Below are 19,551 nucleotides of genomic sequence, written 5' to 3'. Positions count from 1 at the left end.
GTTGGGGCATTTCTGGTGACAGTTTGTGCATAAACAGACAGACTTTACTTCCACTACTTTTCCCACATCTATAGGATCACAGGTGTGAACTGTGTTGCACTTGTAGGTTTGGCCCTGTTTTACAGCTGGATGCCCTTCCTTATGCCAACCCTATGTGGAGGGATGTAATTACTATTGCATGTTTCTGTGGTGGTTGGTAGTGTGGTGTGTTGTCTGAATATGAAGAGGAGTGTTGGGACAAACAAACAGCCAGTCCGCGAGCCAGAAGAATTAATCACACATGATTAAAATCCCCAACCCAGGTTGGAATCAAACCCAGAACCCTCCAAACCGAAGACCTCAACACTGAGCATCCAACCAAGGAGTCAGACTAAAAGCAAACAGACTAACTAATACAATAACCATGCGGGAGATACGCGATGAATTCAAACACAGTGACAATGGCAGTGCAAAACTTCTGCAGCAACACCACACACACTGAGCCACTTGTACTCAATACGTAGGTGGTTTGAAAAGTTCTCGGAATGTACTAGAATTAAGTATCTTACCTCAGTGGAACTGCTTTATTTTTCAACATAGTCTCCCTGTAGACTAATGCATTTGGTCCAGCGATGTTCCAATGCCTTGATCCCATCTCGAAAATGAGATTCCTCCAGGCCTGCAAAATACCTCTCCAATTCGGCTGTCAATTCTTCCCTTGTAGAAAATCTCCGTCTACCGAGGAAAATTTTCAGCTTGGGGAATAGATGAAAGTCTGATGGTACCAAATCAGGTGAATAAGATGGATGTGGCAACAATTCATACCCCAGTTCATGAAGTTTTGCCATGGCAATAACACTTGTGTGTGGCGGAGCGTTGTCCTGATGAAAGATGACCATTTTCCTTGCCAAACCAGGCCTTGTTTCGCATATCTTTTCCTGTAGTTGGTCTAGGAGGTTTGTGTAGTATTGCCCCGTAATTGTTTGGCCAGTAGGAAGATAATCTATCAGCAGAATGCCTTTTGCATCCCAGAAAACTGAGGTCATGACCTTTCCGGCCGAACGCACTGCCTTTGCTTTCTTTGTTGCTGGCGAATCAGCATGTTTCCACTGCTTTGACTGCTGTTTTGTCTCTGGGGTATAGTAGTGGACCCAAGTTTCATCTGTAGTCACAAACCGGTGCAAAAAATCTTGTTGGTTGCACTAAAAACGGGCCAGACTTTGTTTGGACATTTCCAATCTGGTGCGTTTATTGTCCAATGTCAAGGGCCGCGGCACCCATCTTACGGATAATTTTTTCATACCCAATTCTTCGGTTAAAATATAATATACCCATTCAGAAGACATCCCTACAGCTTCAGCAATCTCCCGCACTTTCAGTCGACGATCGTCCATGGCCATTTTATGCACTTTTGCGATAAATTCTGGGGTCGTAACACTTTTTGGCCGTCCACTACGCGGATCATCATCCAAGCTCTCCCGACCAAATTTAAACTCGCTGGTCCACTTGGCAACAATTGAAAATGAAGGAGCAGAGACCCCTAGTGTATTCTGAAAGCCAGCATGAATTTCCTTTGCTTTCATACCTTTCTTTACAAAGTATTTAATCACTGCTCGAATCTCAGTTTTTCCATTGTCACAAATCACTACACGGGAACAACAACAAAGAGTCGTCACTACCACACTCCTGCAGCTAGAGCACTGATGCGCCACGTGTTCACTCACAAAGGATGTGTGATTATTGCGCGGGAACCTCATTGCTCTAGCACTGACATCTAGTGGTGATTCCGAGAACTTTTCAAACCGTCCTCGTATGAATGTGCAGTGTGTCAGGGCTCATGTGGGCGACATGAAAACAGACTTGGTTTTACAATAATGTGACTACCTAGCACTGAGTGAAATTTGGATGAGTGACTACAAGGAGTCCATACCAATTTACAATTAAGTACATACCATGAATGAACGACCGCATCTCATTAACCACCAATGCAGCCGGCAGAGTGGCCTATCTACAAGCATGACTCTGCCAAATTCACTTGCAAGTTACTGGACATCAGCTTCATCAACCAGGCTATGCACATTTGGTGATGTGTCTTGCTGATGTCTTTGTAGCCACTGATGAGTTCAACTTCACCCTCGTGCTCAAATCTACCTGCCTAGTTATATGAAACTCAGGATAACTCTGCAGAACATTGCCATCCTCATGTGCCAGGCTCTCTTCCCATACATTTGTAACAGCCAGTTGCCACCATGTCTCAAGCATGGACTCTGACGCCCCCATTGTACTTTGCAGTGACTTCAGTGTCAATGTCATTGTGAAAACCAAGCTTGGGCGCTTCATCAAAGACACCTTCAACCTACAATGTGTCTACAATACACTAGAACCGACAACTTTGAGATACAATTCCTTGCATCTTGCATTCACCAAGGCACATCACCGCTGATATTCTGTGCTTTGTATCCTATTTCTTGTTACCACTGCCCCATACTCAGTCATTTGCACACCACCATTGCACTCCCATTCCATGCAACTAACAAACAACAAACTTTCATATGATTGTTGACCAGTATAACGGTAATACTATTGACCTGCATTCCTCTCCACAGCCCTCACCCTCCCCTTCTCTTTCGTCCCTACCACCTTCAACAGGACTTGTGTTGCAAGAGCAGCTCAGTAGCCACCCGCGATCGTTACATTGTTGTCACCTAAATGACCAGTCATTATTAGCTCATATAGAAGAGGTTCAGGCTATTTTTGAAGTGAACAATGTACATATTATTGGAATCAGTGAAAGCTGGATGCGTACAGACATGCCGTCATCGATAGCTAACCTTGACAGATACTCAATATTATGCCATGACCGCATTGACAAAATAGGCGGTGGACTTCTACTTTATTACAGAAATGACCTGAAATGTAAGATAATTTCCACTTCTGACCCACGACTTACACTGCGACCGGAATTTATGTTTGTAGAATTAGACTGCCATAAAAAGATATTGATAGGGATTGTATACAAGCCGCCTAAAATAAGACAGACTGATGATTTTGAAGAGGCATTAGCAAATCTTATCTCGGCATACGATGACATTATAATCATGGGCGACTTTAACACTGACCTTTTGAAGCAGACTAGTGACGCGAACAATCTACTGAATTTATTTATCGCTACAAACATGACAATTTTACCCCTCAACGCTACTAATCATGTTAATTACTCTGACCGCACAAGTCATATCTTCATTGATCTTCTTGTGACAAATCAACCTCAAAAAGTAATTAAGCACGGACAGATCCCTGCTCCTGGCATCTCTTCACATGACCTACTGTACGTGTGTTATTCTACTCGAATACCTAAGTACAAACCACGCTACATTACAATACGGGACTTACGACATATGGACCGGAATAAACTACGCTACGATGCATATAACTTGCCTTGGGATAGTATACCGTACGTAATTTTCAGAACATTAACTCTAAAGTAAACAAATTCAATTCACTGGTACTGGAAATATTTGACAAGCACGCACCAAAGAAACAGGTAAGAATCACCCGCCATTCTTCCGCTTGGCTAACAGCCGAGATAAGATCTGCTATGGCCAGTCATGACAAACTCTACAGACAATACAGACAGACGCATGACACAGATGATTTCCAGCAATACAAGATTCTGAGAAACAGAACCAAACAGTTAATTAGGAATGCTAAATATAAATACTTTCAGGAACTGATGAACAATAACAGCCCGAGACAAAAATGGAATAAATTACGCACGTTAGGTATAGGTAAAGCCGTAGAGCAACATGTGCCAAGCATATCGCTAGATGTTTTAAATGATCATTTCGCACGGCCAAGAATAGCCTCTACCTCCTTCCCAGAAAATTCACTACCCTTGTTACAAGAGCAGCCTGTGTATGAGCAATTCTCTTTTAGAAATGTCAGCTCGAATGAAGTTAAACGTGTGATATACGCTATAACATCTAATGCCACAGGTAATGATGACATTCCTATATCGCTTATTAAGGATATCTTAGGAGCTGTTCTGCCAATACTAACTCATATATTTAACTACTGCCTGACAAACGGAGTTTTCCCAGATGTTTGGAAAGATGCACTAATTAGACCCATCCCGAAGAGCTCCAAGTTGGATTCTCCTTCAGATTATCGTCCAGTATCCATTCTACCACCCTTATCCAAGGCGCTTGAACGTCTAGTTCATACACAAGTTACTGAATACCTTACCAAGCATTCCCTCTTGAATCCCTTTCAATCCGGCTTCAGGAAAGGACATAGCACTGCGACAGCTTTACTACGAGTGACAGATGATATCAGACGTGCAATGGACCAACGGGACGTGACTGTATTGACATTATTAGATCTCAGTAGTGCCTTCGACACTGTTAATCCTCAGTTACTACTGCAGAAACTTCGAGAGCTAAATTTTAACAGTGTATCACTACGTTTCTTTTTATCTTATCTTGAAAATCGCCGGCAACGTGTAACAGTTGGAAATTTGAGTTCAGGATGGCAAAGGAAGACCCTCGGCATCCCTCAGGGGTCGGTTCTCGGACCACTGCTATTTATCATCCAAATTAATGATACATCAAAAGCTCTTAAATTCTGCAAATTGCAAGTGTACGCAGATGATATACAGATTTATTATCATTCAAAACCGAGTGATATTGATACTGCAATTACTAAAATAAATTCTGACCTTCAACATCTTAGTGACTATGCAAATAAAAACAGTTTATTAATGAATCCAAATAAGACTCAAGTTATTATTATCGGTACCGGTAAAAACCTTTATTCCCTCAAGCAACAGAACATCCCCCCAATAATTTTAAACAATAAAATCATACCCTACTCTACTTCAGTGACCAACTTAGGAATTATCATGACTGAGACTCTAAACTGGACTCAACAGGTGATAAGCACATGCAATAAAGTACATAAAAGCTTATATCCCCTGAAACGGTTCGCTAATATATTCTCTGTTCGACTTAAAGCACAAATAATTCGCTCTCTTATACTACCTATATTTGACTACTGTGACACTGTGTTGACTGGAATAACCTGGGACAGTAACAAGAAACTGGACCGGAGCCTGAACAGCTGCATAAGATATATCTTTAATCTGCGATATGATGCTCATATATCACCTTATAATAAGGAGCTGTCGTGGCTTCAAGTGCACCAGCGCCGTGAACTTCACATGCTATCGCTTCTGCACAAAGTTCTTTCCACTAATACTCCCGACTATCTGTCTTCATCTTTTTCTTACCTCTCGTCCTATCATGAACACAATACAAGATCTGCTTCCTCTCTTGCCATACCTATAAACCGTACTGCTGTGTACAACCGCTCCTTCATAATCTCTGTGTCTAGGTCATGGAATTCGCTACCTGCGAACATTAGAGAAAATCCTTCTCATCACAAGTTTAAAGCGGCTTGCCGGGAGCATTTGCTGGGTAGATCCTGCTGACTTGCTGGATAATTGTTGAGTGAATGAAGGAATGAATGGGATGAGTGAATGGATTACTGCAGTTACATAATTTAAGTGTACGTTATTTTGTGTATTTTAAAATTAAGGATTCTTTCATTATTATTACTATTATTATTATTATTATTATTATTATTATTATTATTATTATTATTATTATTATTATTATTATTATTATTGCTATTATTATTATTTGTTTTATTTGTATTCGAAATTATAAGTTATGTATATGTATACTCATCTAGTGGTTAAGTGTAAGAGAGGGCCTTGAGCCCTAACTTCGCCACCAATAAAGGCATTATCTATCTATCTATCTAACAAATTGGTTCTACCAAATCCTCGCAGTCTCCCATTTCTCTCACCATATACAGTATGGACATTGCCATGCACAAACACCTACAGCTGTGTGGATGGCACAGACAATCCATGTTTTTTAATTCATTAAAATTTTGGAATAAAAGCGAACAGAAAACAGACACACTGCATAAGGTTCACAGTTGACATCGGTGTCAGTGCAGATTCAAAAAGAGCCATAAACTGGATGCTGAGGATATTGAAGGGGGCTCTGGAAAAGTGGAAACTTAAAATCAACACAAGTCTAAGGCTATGGTAGTAAGCAAAAGTAAACCAAAGAGCAACTCAAGAATAATAATGGGAAATGCACAACTGAAGGAAGTAAATTAATTTTATTACCTTGTAAGCATAATTACCAATGATAAAAAATGCATGATTGAGATAAACAGAAGAATAGTGTTAACTAAGAAAGCATTCCAATCTAACTTTACTAACAAACAAGAATCTGAGTATTTAATTTAGGAAGAAATTTGTAAAATCCTATGCTTGGAATATGTGTAGAGATGGAAGTGATATGTTATACAAGTGATACAAGAAAAGAAGGTGATGGGAGCATCAGAAATGTGGTTCTGGAGGAGAATGACCAGAACACATGGACTGATAAGAAAAAGGATTGAGGAAGTGTTGAGAAAGGTAAACAAGTAAAGACATTTGATCTAGGGAAGAGAAAGGCCTAATCAATTGGGCACATAATAAGGCACAATAATTTCATCTCTTGTGTACTGGAAGGGAAAATTTCTGGGTGGAAATGGAAGAGGATGGCCAAGACTTCAAGAGTCAATGAGTTGCAGTGTGTATAAGGAGCTGGAAGTCCTAGCTTGAAAAAGAGAACTATGGTTGCAGCAGCAAGGCAAGATCTTCATAAGTTGATGATGATCATCATTTTTGGAAGAATCATGATTTCACAGCACTGGTATTGTGAACATCCATAATATGCACAAGTGTATTGTTGAAAATTTCCACTGGGTGAGACTGATCACATTTCAAGTACAGCATGTTTCACATACATACAGCTCAGTAAGCTGGATTACATAAAGTAACATGTGCTTTGGAGAAGTAGATTTTCGGTCCAAATACCTGATGTGTCGGCAACCTCTCTGCTTTACCTGTACTGCGGGAAGACGTCCTCTTAAGGAGAAAGCCTCAAGTAATGGAATGAGATAAATGTAAATAAACAGTTCTGTTTTGTTACTGTGCAGAACTGTTTTATTTAAAAGATATGTTTAAAATACCCACTCTCTTGTTCTGCACAAAGCACTATACATCTCATAACGCTCTCTACCACCCTTGATAACATGAAGGGTGTGTGCCACAAGATAATTTCTGGTATCAGGTAATGTCGTGTAAACAATATCATACATGTAACCCCACAAAAATGAATCTATTTCTTCAACTTTTCTCATATGCTAACAACTTAAGCACCAACTTCTTATTATTATAACACCCTTGCTCCATTTCAGTAACAAATAAATGCAACATTTACTAATGCTGTACTATGTCAAAGTCATAATGCCAAAGTGAGTCATAGAAAGATTTGTTTGCATCTAATATAATGCTGCAGCATTCACCATTAGTTAGATTCGATCATCCCACTGCATAGGTACAGCAGAGAGCTTGCTGACACATCAGAAATTTGAACTGAATATCTTCTCTTCTGTAGTACCAGCTACTTTAGAGAACCCAATTTACTGAGCTGTATGTATCTGAAGTGCACTGTATTGTGAGGAGTAAATGTCTGGTGAGGAATTTTGGGCAACCACCCAACATGACCACATTTCTTTAATGACCATAATGGGAAAACCCTAATTTCATTTTCTCCAAAATTAATTACATACTTAATGGAGGATATGCTTTTGTGTGACCATTTAAGAATGTGGTTCCAACATGATTGAGCTCGATCTCACAGGTCGCTGGTCATCTGAACCCATCTCCACGTTATACATCCTGAAAAATAAATAGGAAGGGGAGGACTTGTTTCCTGGCCTATTCAGTCTTATACCACTTGACTACTCTCTGTGGCTCACACCTTCAACAACTCATCAGTGAGGAATGTGTAGTCATTACACTTCACATGCTGCAGAGAGCCAGATTATTTTTAAAACATCATGCTTAGATCTGAATAAACCACGGTGGCTATCATTTCAAGCACTGCAGTGGTGACAAAACAAGGTACAGTGTCCTCCTTCCTACTTAGCAAAGCAAAGTCATCTCCATACAGGCCACGAAGGCCCTTGAAGGAGTAAAAGGTAAAGGCTTCCACTATCCAAACCTTCAGCACTTGGTGGGGTAGAGCAGTTAGCTCTACGCCCAGCCAACTTTGCCCCCAGGAATTAACCTGGTACTCGTTTCTTGTATAAGCTGAGTGAACCTTAGGGCCATGTGCACCTCTGGAAGTGGAAATCTCGTTTCTTAATTTTTGTTGAATACGTAATGGGGAATCAGACCCACATCCAGCCAGGTGAACCGAGCATGCCTTTACCACCTCAGACAGGCAACCCCTTCCTGCTTACAGGCCATCTTTTTCTAGTCTAACCAGGCTTTGTACCATTCTATAAAAATGGCTCTTTACAGGGACAGTAAAAATATATTCTTTGGAAATAATTAGGTTTAAGAGCATATCATAACTGTGGTAGTAAAAATGAAATCTAACTGCCTGGGATTCAAACCTAGCACTTGTAATGTGCATGATTAAAATAGTGTTCTTTCTAATACTAACCTACTCAGCTTTTTTGTGACTGTTTTATGCATATTCATAGGCTCATCTTGCAACAGAGTTCAGACAGTAGAGCTACCGGAATACCTCAACATGAACATGGATCGGAAGCTTATCCTCAATGTGAATTTACCCTCATTAGACCCAACATATGTGGTACGCACATACAAGGTAAGTTTCAGAGAGCAATGAAAATATGTTTAATAATAAGTAAAAATAACAAGAGAAATGAACATTAAATTTTGTCTCACTGAATATTTTTATATAAATACTATAGAAACATACTAAGAGACATAATTCGATGTATATGCAAATCAATGAAGATTGTATGCCAAAAACACTATTTTTGTGTGGCTACTTCAGCATAATGAAAACAACCATTGTTACATTGCATAACATTTTAAAAGTATTGCATCTTTAAATATAATGAGCTTTTTTAATTTCAGTAGGTAGCCATTTTATATTTCTCTTGATATAGAAGCTTTTGTATGAGCTGCTGACATATGAGGTTAGAAATATTACAGTAATTATTTAATTGATTTAATTGAATGATAAGCCTCCATGGCTCAGGTAGCAGTGCACCGGCCTCTCACCACTGGGTTCCATGGTTCAAATCCCAGTCACTCCATGTGAGATTTGTGCTGGACAGGTTTTTCTCCAGGTACTCCAGTTTTTCCTGTCATCTTTAATTCCAGCAACATACTCCAGCATCATTTCATTTCATCTGTCATTCCCCAGAGGAGTGTAACAGGTTTCGGCAGCCAGCACAGTTCCTATCCTTGCTGCTAGATGGGGACTTCACATTCATTCATTCATTCATTCATTCATTTGTTTGGTCAGTCGTTCATTCGTTTGTTTGTTCATTCATTCCATCAACAGGCTGTTGATTTAACTGAATGACACTTTTCAAATATGTACTTTTGTTAACTATACTCAATAATAATAATAATAATAATAATAATAATAATAATAATAATAATAATAATAATAATAATAATAATACTGTATTTCTAACCTCACATGTCGTCAGCTCATACAAAACCTCATAAAACAAGAGAAGTAAAAAAATGGCCAATGGCTTGGAGGAATCGATTTAAAATTTCCCTGAAAATGACATACTTTACCATAATTATTTTATGACTAATATACCATTTTAAAATCACATTGAACACTAGATGTATCACATTGGGTATCTAATGGGGAAGACTGCCATAAAATGCATGAGTTTCACAAGGGAGCACTGACTTCACTGTTGCAACAGGGATACAACTGTCATACATACACAGGTATTCCACTGCACATTGTATAGCTTTTGGTCGTTGTCGGAGTTCCTTGAGATACTCGTGACGTTCAGTTTGTACATTGTTGTAGTCTTAGGCTTGTAGATGAAATGAAAAATTTCGGTAACTCTTGGGTCACTGATTTTATTTCCAGTTCCGATTGATGAGTAGCGGTGGTGAAGATCATAGTTCAAGGATGGCTGAGGTGGGGATCAAACCCACCTCTACTCAGTTGACCTCCGAGGCTTAGTGGACCTCGTTCCAGCCCTCGTACCACTTTTCATACATTTTCTTTTTGTGGCAGAGCTGGAAATCGAACCCTGGCCTCCGCGGGTGGCAGCTAATCACGCTAACCACTACACCACAGAGGTGGACATATTTGGTGTTTACCTGAAAAAATTAAAACTCAGCCATAGACGCCCAGCAGAGATTTAGTTTAATGTGCCATCTAGAAGGCCTAGAGTAAAATGGAACGTCAAAATTGATGAGCAAGCAGCCAGACAGTGTCAAATTAAAATGCTTGAACAATTTTCCAGCACTTTATTATTGCTACTGGTACTAATTAGTTTGGAATTCAAAAAACCCTGATATAGATGTTGGTTCATTCATGACCTGCTGGACTGATACTTAGTATTTCAGATGGCAATGAAGAGTGAGAATTTGTGTTTTATAACTCCTGTTGCCAGATTGTTGGCAAAGTCACACTTTTGTTTATCACATCAATAAAAATTCCAGGTGCTCCCAAAACAAATAATTCAAGCTAAATGACTATAATTTTCTCAAGTATATCTTCAGTTCAAGCCAGAGAGAGAGAAAATCCTCTTTGGATAGATGCCCTAATACTACGGAAACTAAAAAGTTTCAGCCTACTGATTAATTCATAAGAAAAATAAAGTACTTTAAATTAATTTTCATTGGAATTTTTTTTTAATGTTGCAATATTTATTAATTTTTGGGCAGCTATCCTTGATGGATTCTATTTATTCAAATAACTTTTAAGTTTACAGAAGATTTTGTACTATTTGGAGTGAATCTCTCAAAACTGCAGTTGACATTTCTTGTAGAACAGTAGTAGTGTAAATATTCACAGATAAATTTGTGATTGTTCTGCACACATCAAACAGTATACCGGTACCAATAACTTTCCAGTTATTAATTTAGTTATTAATTAACAAACTATAGAGCCATTTACCTGAAAGTTCTACCTGATTGCTGTATATCATTAACTCATGGACCATTCAGTTGGGGCTCTGAAACTTTTTTCAGCTGCATCTGTAACAAATTATTAGCATATCATGATATAGGCTTGAAATGCTGCTAGCATTTTAGTATTAAGTGAAAAGCTTTACATACAACTGGATACAAGAATCCCAGCTGTCTTAATATATCCATTTCACACCCTTCATCATCCCATTCATTCATAAGCAGTAAACTTTCAATTTTAATACTTTCCATTATGGTACCTATAAGTATCAATCATGAATTTAAAGAAGAAGAAAAAACATACACCAACTATTGAAGGTTAGAAAGAAGCTCATTTGTTTAATATAGCTTGTGCATCTACATTCAAACATATTTAAACTTCAGAAGTTGAAGTGTTATGTATTGGTCATAATACCTAAGCATACAAATGATAAAAGAATGCCAGAATTAATTAACCACTTGTGAAGAATCACCACCACTGAATACAACCAATATGTGACATACGAGTTTTAAATGGTTCTCAAGAGTAAGCTATTATTATTACCGTGGAAATTCAATATGTTGAGTGTTCCAGCAGTAAGATGACATACAAGGTTTCATATGCAGAATTAAACCAAGAGAAACACGAGATAAATTAAGAAAAGAAAATTTCTATGGGTTCTGATTTGTTATGCCATATGAGGTTTTGTCGGCAGGTCCGGCGATGTATTTGCTAACCTAAATCTTCAATAATCTGAAAATGGCAAATTTTGACATACAGTGTTTGGAATCTTCACCAATGATATGAGAGATATAGTAAATGGAAAGGAGCAAACAAGAGACAAAGCAAGTCATATCCAGACAAATAGGAACATGAAAAGGAACGCATAATAGAATTAAACACGATGACAAATGAGTGGTGTAACAAAAAAGTGTAAACAAGGACAAACACCAAAGCACAAAAGACCAAGGACAATCTCCACATCTTCATACACTGTTGCCTTCTAAAAGATAGCATCTGTCCTCATCAGTCACAGTTCCTATACGTCCATTTCTTCTCAGTCCTCAACATGTTCATTTTTATTTCCTTCATCAGGAGAGTGGGCTTCAACACTCATTGAGGGGCTGTCTTGACATATCTTGTCTGGTTATTGCAAGTTCAGCATAAGAAAAAAGATGAATATATACAGTTAAAAGGAAGATATAAAAAGATGCATGCATGCTCTTGTGTACAACCACAGTGTGTAAAGCAACAATGGCAAAAATGTGATGCACAATAATATTTTGACTTACTGTGCATGTCCCTTGCTTTCTAGCCCTACCTACCTTCAGCCCTTCTCTGACTAGCAGTCAACCTCATTTCCATTTGTATTAGACATGCTGCTAGTGGTGTATCACAATGCCTCTCTCAAAACCATCTACTTCTAAAAAAACAATGGGCGAATGTAATTTTTTGTTGCAAATATGATGGGAATATTAAATGTCTCATTTGTTCACAAATATTGTACTAAGTGGAAAACTGCAATACAGCATGAAACATCATTGTAAGTCACCTACAATATGAAACATTGAAGGGTAAGTGGTGGTGGTGTTAAAAAATGGTTGTGTCCTCTTCCTCAAGTGGTGCTGCTCTATTCAGGCACACCTTTAATGGAAATGAGCTGCATGTACTTTTTTTAACCACATTCCAGTGCTCCAGACAATCTTAAAATTCTGGCAGTACCAGTAATCGAACCCAAGCCTCCAAGGATGGCAGCTGATAGTGCTAATCATTACACAATGGAAGTGGATATTATTATTATTATTATTATTAATATTATTATTATTATTATTATTATTATTATTATTATTATTATTATTATTATTATTATTATTATTATTATTATTATTATTATTATTATTATTATTATTATTATTATTATTCCAGGGATTCTGTGGAACACAGAGGTGAAAGAAGGTGTGGGCATGAATGGGTGGATATGTGAAAATCAAAAGATTGATTTAAATAAAATTGGCAGTTTTATTTCTTTTCTTAAACTTCTCCTTCTTTTTTCTTTTCAAATCTTAATACTTTGCCAAGTAATTAACAATTAGTTACAGAACTTTAGATCATAAGCTTGAAAAACATTTTTAGAGAGTTCAAGAATAATCAGATAAAAAATTTACAGGCTGAGCTTGAAGCTCGCAATTACAATTTATACCTGAGCTTTACTGCTCCTTTAAAACGTTAGTCAAGGAGACAAACCTCCCAATTTCTTTTACACCACTAGTAAGAGCCTCACTGCTCTACACATTTACGACTTAGAAATCTATTTTCAAAATTTCATATCTTCCAGGCCTATCAAAGGCACAACTTACATTTTACAAAATCAAACAGTACTCACTGCCTTAAATGCTCAACAGTCTGATATCTTTAGATGAGAAGAATTAAGTTTAACAGGGGTATCAAGTACCCATTCTATGAGGCCAAAAACCAAAATGGTGAGGAGGCGAACACGTGCATTACTTAAAATTTAAATGAAATCCTGAAAACTCTATTTGGGCCTATGGCCTGATGTTGCAGAGGCTAAGTCTATACTACTGAGGTGACTAGATGGAGAGAAAATTAAAATTACGGAAATTACAACATCAAAAAGGTTATAAAATCATAGTCACCTCAAAAGCTAGTTGAAAGGGAATTCGAGAGGGTACCTCACTCTCTATTCCCTAAATTCGGTTAAGGGGGCACATGCAGCTTAAGTGGTCAAAAAAATTGATTTTTCTATTTTGTTATATGATTTTAGATTATACTCTTCTGTGTAATTCCATGAAAGAATTATATTAATATCTGCAATAGTTCTTCAGTTATGGCCTGAAACGTAATTTAAATCCCTGCAGGCACCACGCTCCATTCTGCTGTCACATAAATCGGAACGCGCTCATGCCTTGTTTCCGAGTTATTACTACAGGCAAATTCGTATTTGCCGCGGGGACTGATTGTCATGTGACTTGCTCACTTTCACTGGTAGCGACATCTACTTCCTTTTATTATTGTTTGTTACCATGCCTACAAAAGATCAGCTTATGTGACTTCTGTTTTTATTACGTAAATTTGTTGTCTAGCGAGTTGTGTTTGAAAGTGAAACATGGGAAAGAGGAAATCTTCCTGTTTATTATGGGATGCTATCAGGGAAAACTGTAATTCTGTAAATGAGATGAGGAAGGCTATTTGGCCTGTATGATACCACAAAGCTCGTCAGATGACAAGCCATACCATTATTTCTACCCAAAGGGACCTAAGTCTTGGTGCTCTTACCAAAATGCCGTAGTGGAAGGGCAAGTTCAGCCTTAAAAACACAAAAATAACATATCCCTTTCTATAATGGAGGTTGTCAAACCTGTGTTTAAGCATTTAGTTAAAAACAGATCTCCTGAAGATGTGTGTAGGAGGCCACACCCAGAACAATAATGAATCCCTAAACTCCAAAATTTGGAGAATTTGCCCAAAATGGCTTTGCAGGGCATAAAGTGGTAGGTATAGCAGTAAATGATGCTGCTATGACTTTCAATGATGGTATTCAGAGTAGATTGAAAGTTCTTGAAGAGCTACAACTTGTTCCTGGAGAGTACTGCCTCCAGGCTTTCAGCCATATCAATGCTCAACGAGTCACTTACAGCCTTAAAAGAGCTAAACAATCGACAAAGGAGGCAAGGAAAGTAAGGAGAAGACTAAGGATGGAAAAAGCATCCCAGAGAAACTCACAAGAGGGAATCATGTATGCACCAGGGATGTTCTAGGGTTCATTCATTTCAGTTGTAACTTTAATGCTCATTTACTGCAACTTGAGTTTTTCAAAACGGTTTCCCTTGTAACATGAACAGTTTTCAAGATATGAGCATGAAAATTTGTACTTTACATCACTTTCTAGTGTTCTAAAAAGTGAATTAATTTTGTAGTAACATCATAGTCAGATCATTTAAAAAAAATATTTTTTGAAATAAAATTACCTAAAAATGAATGATGGGAAATATTGTTTTAAAAATATTACTTAAAAATAGAATGTTTTAGAAAACTTAATTCAGTTTGTTCCTCAATTATTTGGGAGTATATAAAATCAAAACATATTAGAATCAGTCCAAAATTGTGGATGATACGAGGGAAACGCTACTTTTGTGTGAAAAAACTGCAAAATTTGAAATGCCCAAAAAATCTTTAAAAAATTTAATTTTCTAAATATTGATAAATATATAGGTTTACAAGGACCTTTTAGTCATGCATGCAAAAGTTTAGCTAAGAAGGCCCTGTGGAAACTGTAAAAATTGAAATTGAATGATACCTATTTTAGATAGGTTTGAGCTGTATGTGCCCCCTTGAGTTCTTTCGTCTAGTTTGAAATTTACATTTAAAGTTTGAAATTTACACTGAAGAAAAGTTACATTACTAGGACTGGAAACCTTCCCCTCGAGCTAGTTTTCGAAGACTATCACATGGTTATACTGAATATGCCATTACCTTGAGCTGGTAGACCTCCCGAAGATGGACGAAGTGCCTCTTCCTCCTTCACTAACACACACTCTGTAAACTGAAGCGATCACAAAGAAACTAGGTACCAAAAGTGCCAGCTTTTATAGCAGAGGGGAGAGTTCTAGAAAACTCTGGGCTAAGGCCAGACACACCCCCAATTCTGATTAGACAATTAAATAAATACCAGAAAATGTTGATTGGATGAAAAATAAATATACAAAATTTTCTATTGGCCAACATCTTAAGTTGGTGGGAAGAGATAGACGTGTTGTAAACTTTAACACACCAAAACAAAGTATACAAAGTTTAGGAAACCTTAACATACAAAATTACCCTAAAATTTTAATAGTTCATCTTCACACCAGAGGGCATAACATAAGTTTATAGTAGCAACATCTGTTGAGAAATTCATTTATTTATTTATTTATTTATTTATTTATTTATTTATTTATTTATTTATTTATTTATTTATTTATTTTGGATGATGAATATTCTCTTCTTTGTACTAAAGTTATACTTTTGTAGCCCTCTACTGCACAAAATTATATCTAACATAGTTGCTGTAAGAATAATGAATATTCACCATTGACTTAGATTGTTGCTTCAATTTCCCTTTACATTTCCTCCCCCTACATAGGTTTTAGTAAATTAATAATGTGTACTTCACTTTTTGTAGGTTATGCCTAGAGCACAAAATTCTCACGCATATGTGAACGCTGGCTTTTGTTTCAAACTGAACAGGAAGAAAAATGGACAGGTACTAGAAAAACCGCGCATTGTCTTTGGTGGAATTAACCCTGAATTTGTAAGTAGTGTTTTCAAACTATTTTAAGCTTACATAGAGATAAATGTGATAATAGACTAGAGTTGGCAGAGAGAGAAAGAGAAAGGAGGGACAAGGATAAAAAGGAAAGCACATATTTCATATTTGTATACACTGCCATTTTCACATTGATTGGCTGTTTTTCACATCAGTCCTAGATCATCTTACTTTTCAGCTCCCTTTGAGTTTCCTTTTGCTTCCTAGCATCAATATGGTAGGTACTGAATATTCCTGAAAGGTCAAGGGACTTGAGAAAAAACAGATCTGAAAGGGTTGGAATTGATGAGGTGAAGACCAGGAGGTAACATCATTCTCAGTACTATTTGTGTTGATTGAATGAAACATGTAGTTATCAACTGTTTTTTGAAGTGGCACTCACCATATTATGATGTGAATTATGTGTCGATGCTTACAGGAACATATGTATTTGTACCACATTGTGAATTTTTATCTTTTAACATATAACATGAATTACAAGTTGTCAACATCAAGCTAAGGGGACACTGCAAGAGTTCAAGATTGTGCAAAACTATTTTAAACATCATTATCACAAGCTAAGAGTCATTCTACTAAGCTCTAATGTAACAAACTGACAAGATTTTAAGTGTATATGTTGAGAAACATTTCAATGCTTAGGTTAATTAGTTTATTAGGATATTCATGGTTATACGGCTGAGTATGGCCCCATGCAGGGCCAAAACTAGTAGCATTATATAATATTGTGTATAAAATATAAATTGTAGTAATTAGGAGGAACAAATAATAACTAAACTTATGTCATAATGGTCCACCTTTCCAATACTATATTACATAAAGTTCACATTATATTTTAAATCTAGGAACTAGTTTCGGCCTTGGCTGACCATCATAGACCATAATACAAAACTGCACAAACACATCTAATAACTAAAACAAATGTACAAACATACACAAATGATGTTAACAGGTATTAAAAGCATCTGGAATGAACTATGCATGTGCACAACATGTAAAATATTAGATGAAATTAAAATAAGGCTCTCAGTGAGATCTAAAATCCTTAGATGCACTGTATCATGTTAAAGTGCTTCCTGTTTCAATATCTTGAAAACGCTAAAAAAATTCCTCTATTGGAAATTGTCATTGGTTGAGTCAAGGATGGCACACGAAGATATGTTTAAATAGCTGGCACATTCTTAGATTACAGCTGGTAGATATTCACAATTCAATGCAGTGTCCATGAAGTTAACCTAAATAAATTATAATAAAAAATTAATGAACTAAAAGGAGAGAGAGTTCTAATCAAATGGCATAGGTTATATGAGACTTACCTTTTGTTGCAGCATGTGGTGTGTGGCCTACTGTTGTGTGCCTCATACTAATGGGGAGAAGTTGGGACTGGATCGTGAGATTCAATGGGAAACTTAGAAAAGGGAGAGGGTGGGGCAAGGAGAGAGGAGAGGGCGGCGAAAGGAAAGGGGAGAGAGGGGAAGGGGATATAGGCGGGGCCGTAGGATGTGGGAAAACAGATGGCTGTTGAAGAAGGATGCTGTGAATAGTATGAAAAATTGAATTATGACTTTTTGGTTTGACGTTACTAAAAATGGGAATTAGAAGGTCAAACAGGATATTTGGCTTTTCTGAAATGCCATTATGATTATAATTTGGGTTAAATTATTGATCTATAAGTATGAAGCAGCTTTCTATAATGGTAAGGAAGGATCCTTTGTTGATGATTTTGAGAATTTCCATATCTTGTTTTATTTCTGTGAATTTGTGATTATAGTCTTGCATATGCTGTCCCATAGCCAAAAACCTATTGTACCTCAGGGCATTAACATGTTCTAAGTAATCTTATATTAAAGCTCTTTCCAGTCTGTCCAATGTAAGAAGAACTACAACTGTTGCAGTTAATCCTGTACACTCTTCTTCTTTTCTCTCTCTCTTCTTCATCCATTCCCTTTTCCTGATTCTCTCTGGGTAGGGTAGTGTACCAAAGCCCTCCATCTTACTCTATCTTTCCACCATTCCTCTTCTAGTACTTTGTTGCTATCGACTCCTCTATTTGCAATACAGTCCACAACAGACCTCCTCCATCTCATTCTAGGCCGTCCCCTAGGCCTCTTTGCAGTCTCTGTATCCATGAATGTTCTCTTTGGTATTCTCTCTCCTGGCATTCTCATCATGTGTCAAAACCATTTTAGCTTTGCTATATCAATCTCTTCTTGAAATTTACACACTCCCACGCTTCTCCTTATTTCCTCATTTCGTACTCTATCTTGTCTTGTCTTTCCCTGTATCCTCCTCAACAACCTCATTTCAGCTGCTTGTATCTTACTTTGGTTCCACTTAGCCAATGCCCAGGCTGCTGAAACATACTGTAGGTCAGTATAGGTTTATAAAACCATCTTGAACTTCATTGGCACATCTTTGTTCCATACAATGTCTCTCACAGACTGGTAGAAACTTGCAGACTGCTGTATTCTTAAATCAATTTCTCCATCCAAACTTCCATCTTGTGACATCATGCTGCCCAAATGTTTAAAATTTTTCACTACTTCAAGAGGTTCATTTCCTATTTTTATCACTCCCCTGGACTTTCTGTTACCTCTTGTCATGATCAAAGTCTTACTTTTCGCAGTACTAATCTTCATCCCAAAATTTCTTATCTCCTCATTCGATACTTACTATAAGGACCAACTTCTAAGGGCGAAGGAGTCCTTAGAGAAGGGATATCACCAGGCAAGTTGGCCATGTGGTTAGAGTCGTGCAGCTGTGAGCTTGCATCCGGAAGATAGTGGGTTCAAATCCCACTGTCAGCAGCCCTGAAGATGGTTTTTCATGGTTCCCCATTTTCACACCAAGCAATGTACCTTAATTAAGGCCACAGCTGCTTCCTTCCCACTCCTAGGCCCCTTTCCTATCCCATCGTCGCTATAAGACCTATCTGTGTCGGTGCGACGTAAAGCAACTAGAAAAAAAAAAAGAAAGGATATGGGCCCTCAGTGGAGGAAATGTCACTGAAACCCCATATCTACTGTAGGTTCTGTACTCCAGAGGAGAGGCTACAAAAGGTGTCTGCTCAAAATGTTAGGAGAGGCCTGCAAGTTTCAGCTGGCAGTAGCTCTAAAATGCCTTTATGAGTGGCGAACCCATTGTAATAAAAACCCATACAGTGGAACCTCAATTCTCCATTTTTAGAGGGACCACAGAAAAAAAATGTACATCACG

General features: G+C 37.6%; 1 protein-coding gene across 1 annotated transcript in view; it reads left to right on the top strand.

The window, feature by feature from the left end:
- Window positions 1-19,551, top strand: part of LOC136877740 (uncharacterized) — a 198,367-nt gene that overhangs the window by 93,069 nt on the left and 85,747 nt on the right. The window contains exons 9-10 of the mRNA XM_068228622.1: window positions 8,596-8,723; window positions 16,195-16,323. Of these exons, the coding sequence (XP_068084723.1) occupies window positions 8,596-8,723; window positions 16,195-16,323 (257 nt within the window). The remainder of the gene's footprint in view (window positions 1-8,595; window positions 8,724-16,194; window positions 16,324-19,551) is intronic.

The sequence above is a fragment of the Anabrus simplex genome, chromosome 7 (assembly GCF_040414725.1).
Source record: "Anabrus simplex isolate iqAnaSimp1 chromosome 7, ASM4041472v1, whole genome shotgun sequence".
In the NCBI taxonomy this organism is placed as follows: Eukaryota; Metazoa; Arthropoda; class Insecta; order Orthoptera; family Tettigoniidae; genus Anabrus; species Anabrus simplex.
The sequence above is the reverse complement of the archived record's forward strand: the minus strand, read 5'-3'. Positions and strand labels throughout refer to the sequence as shown.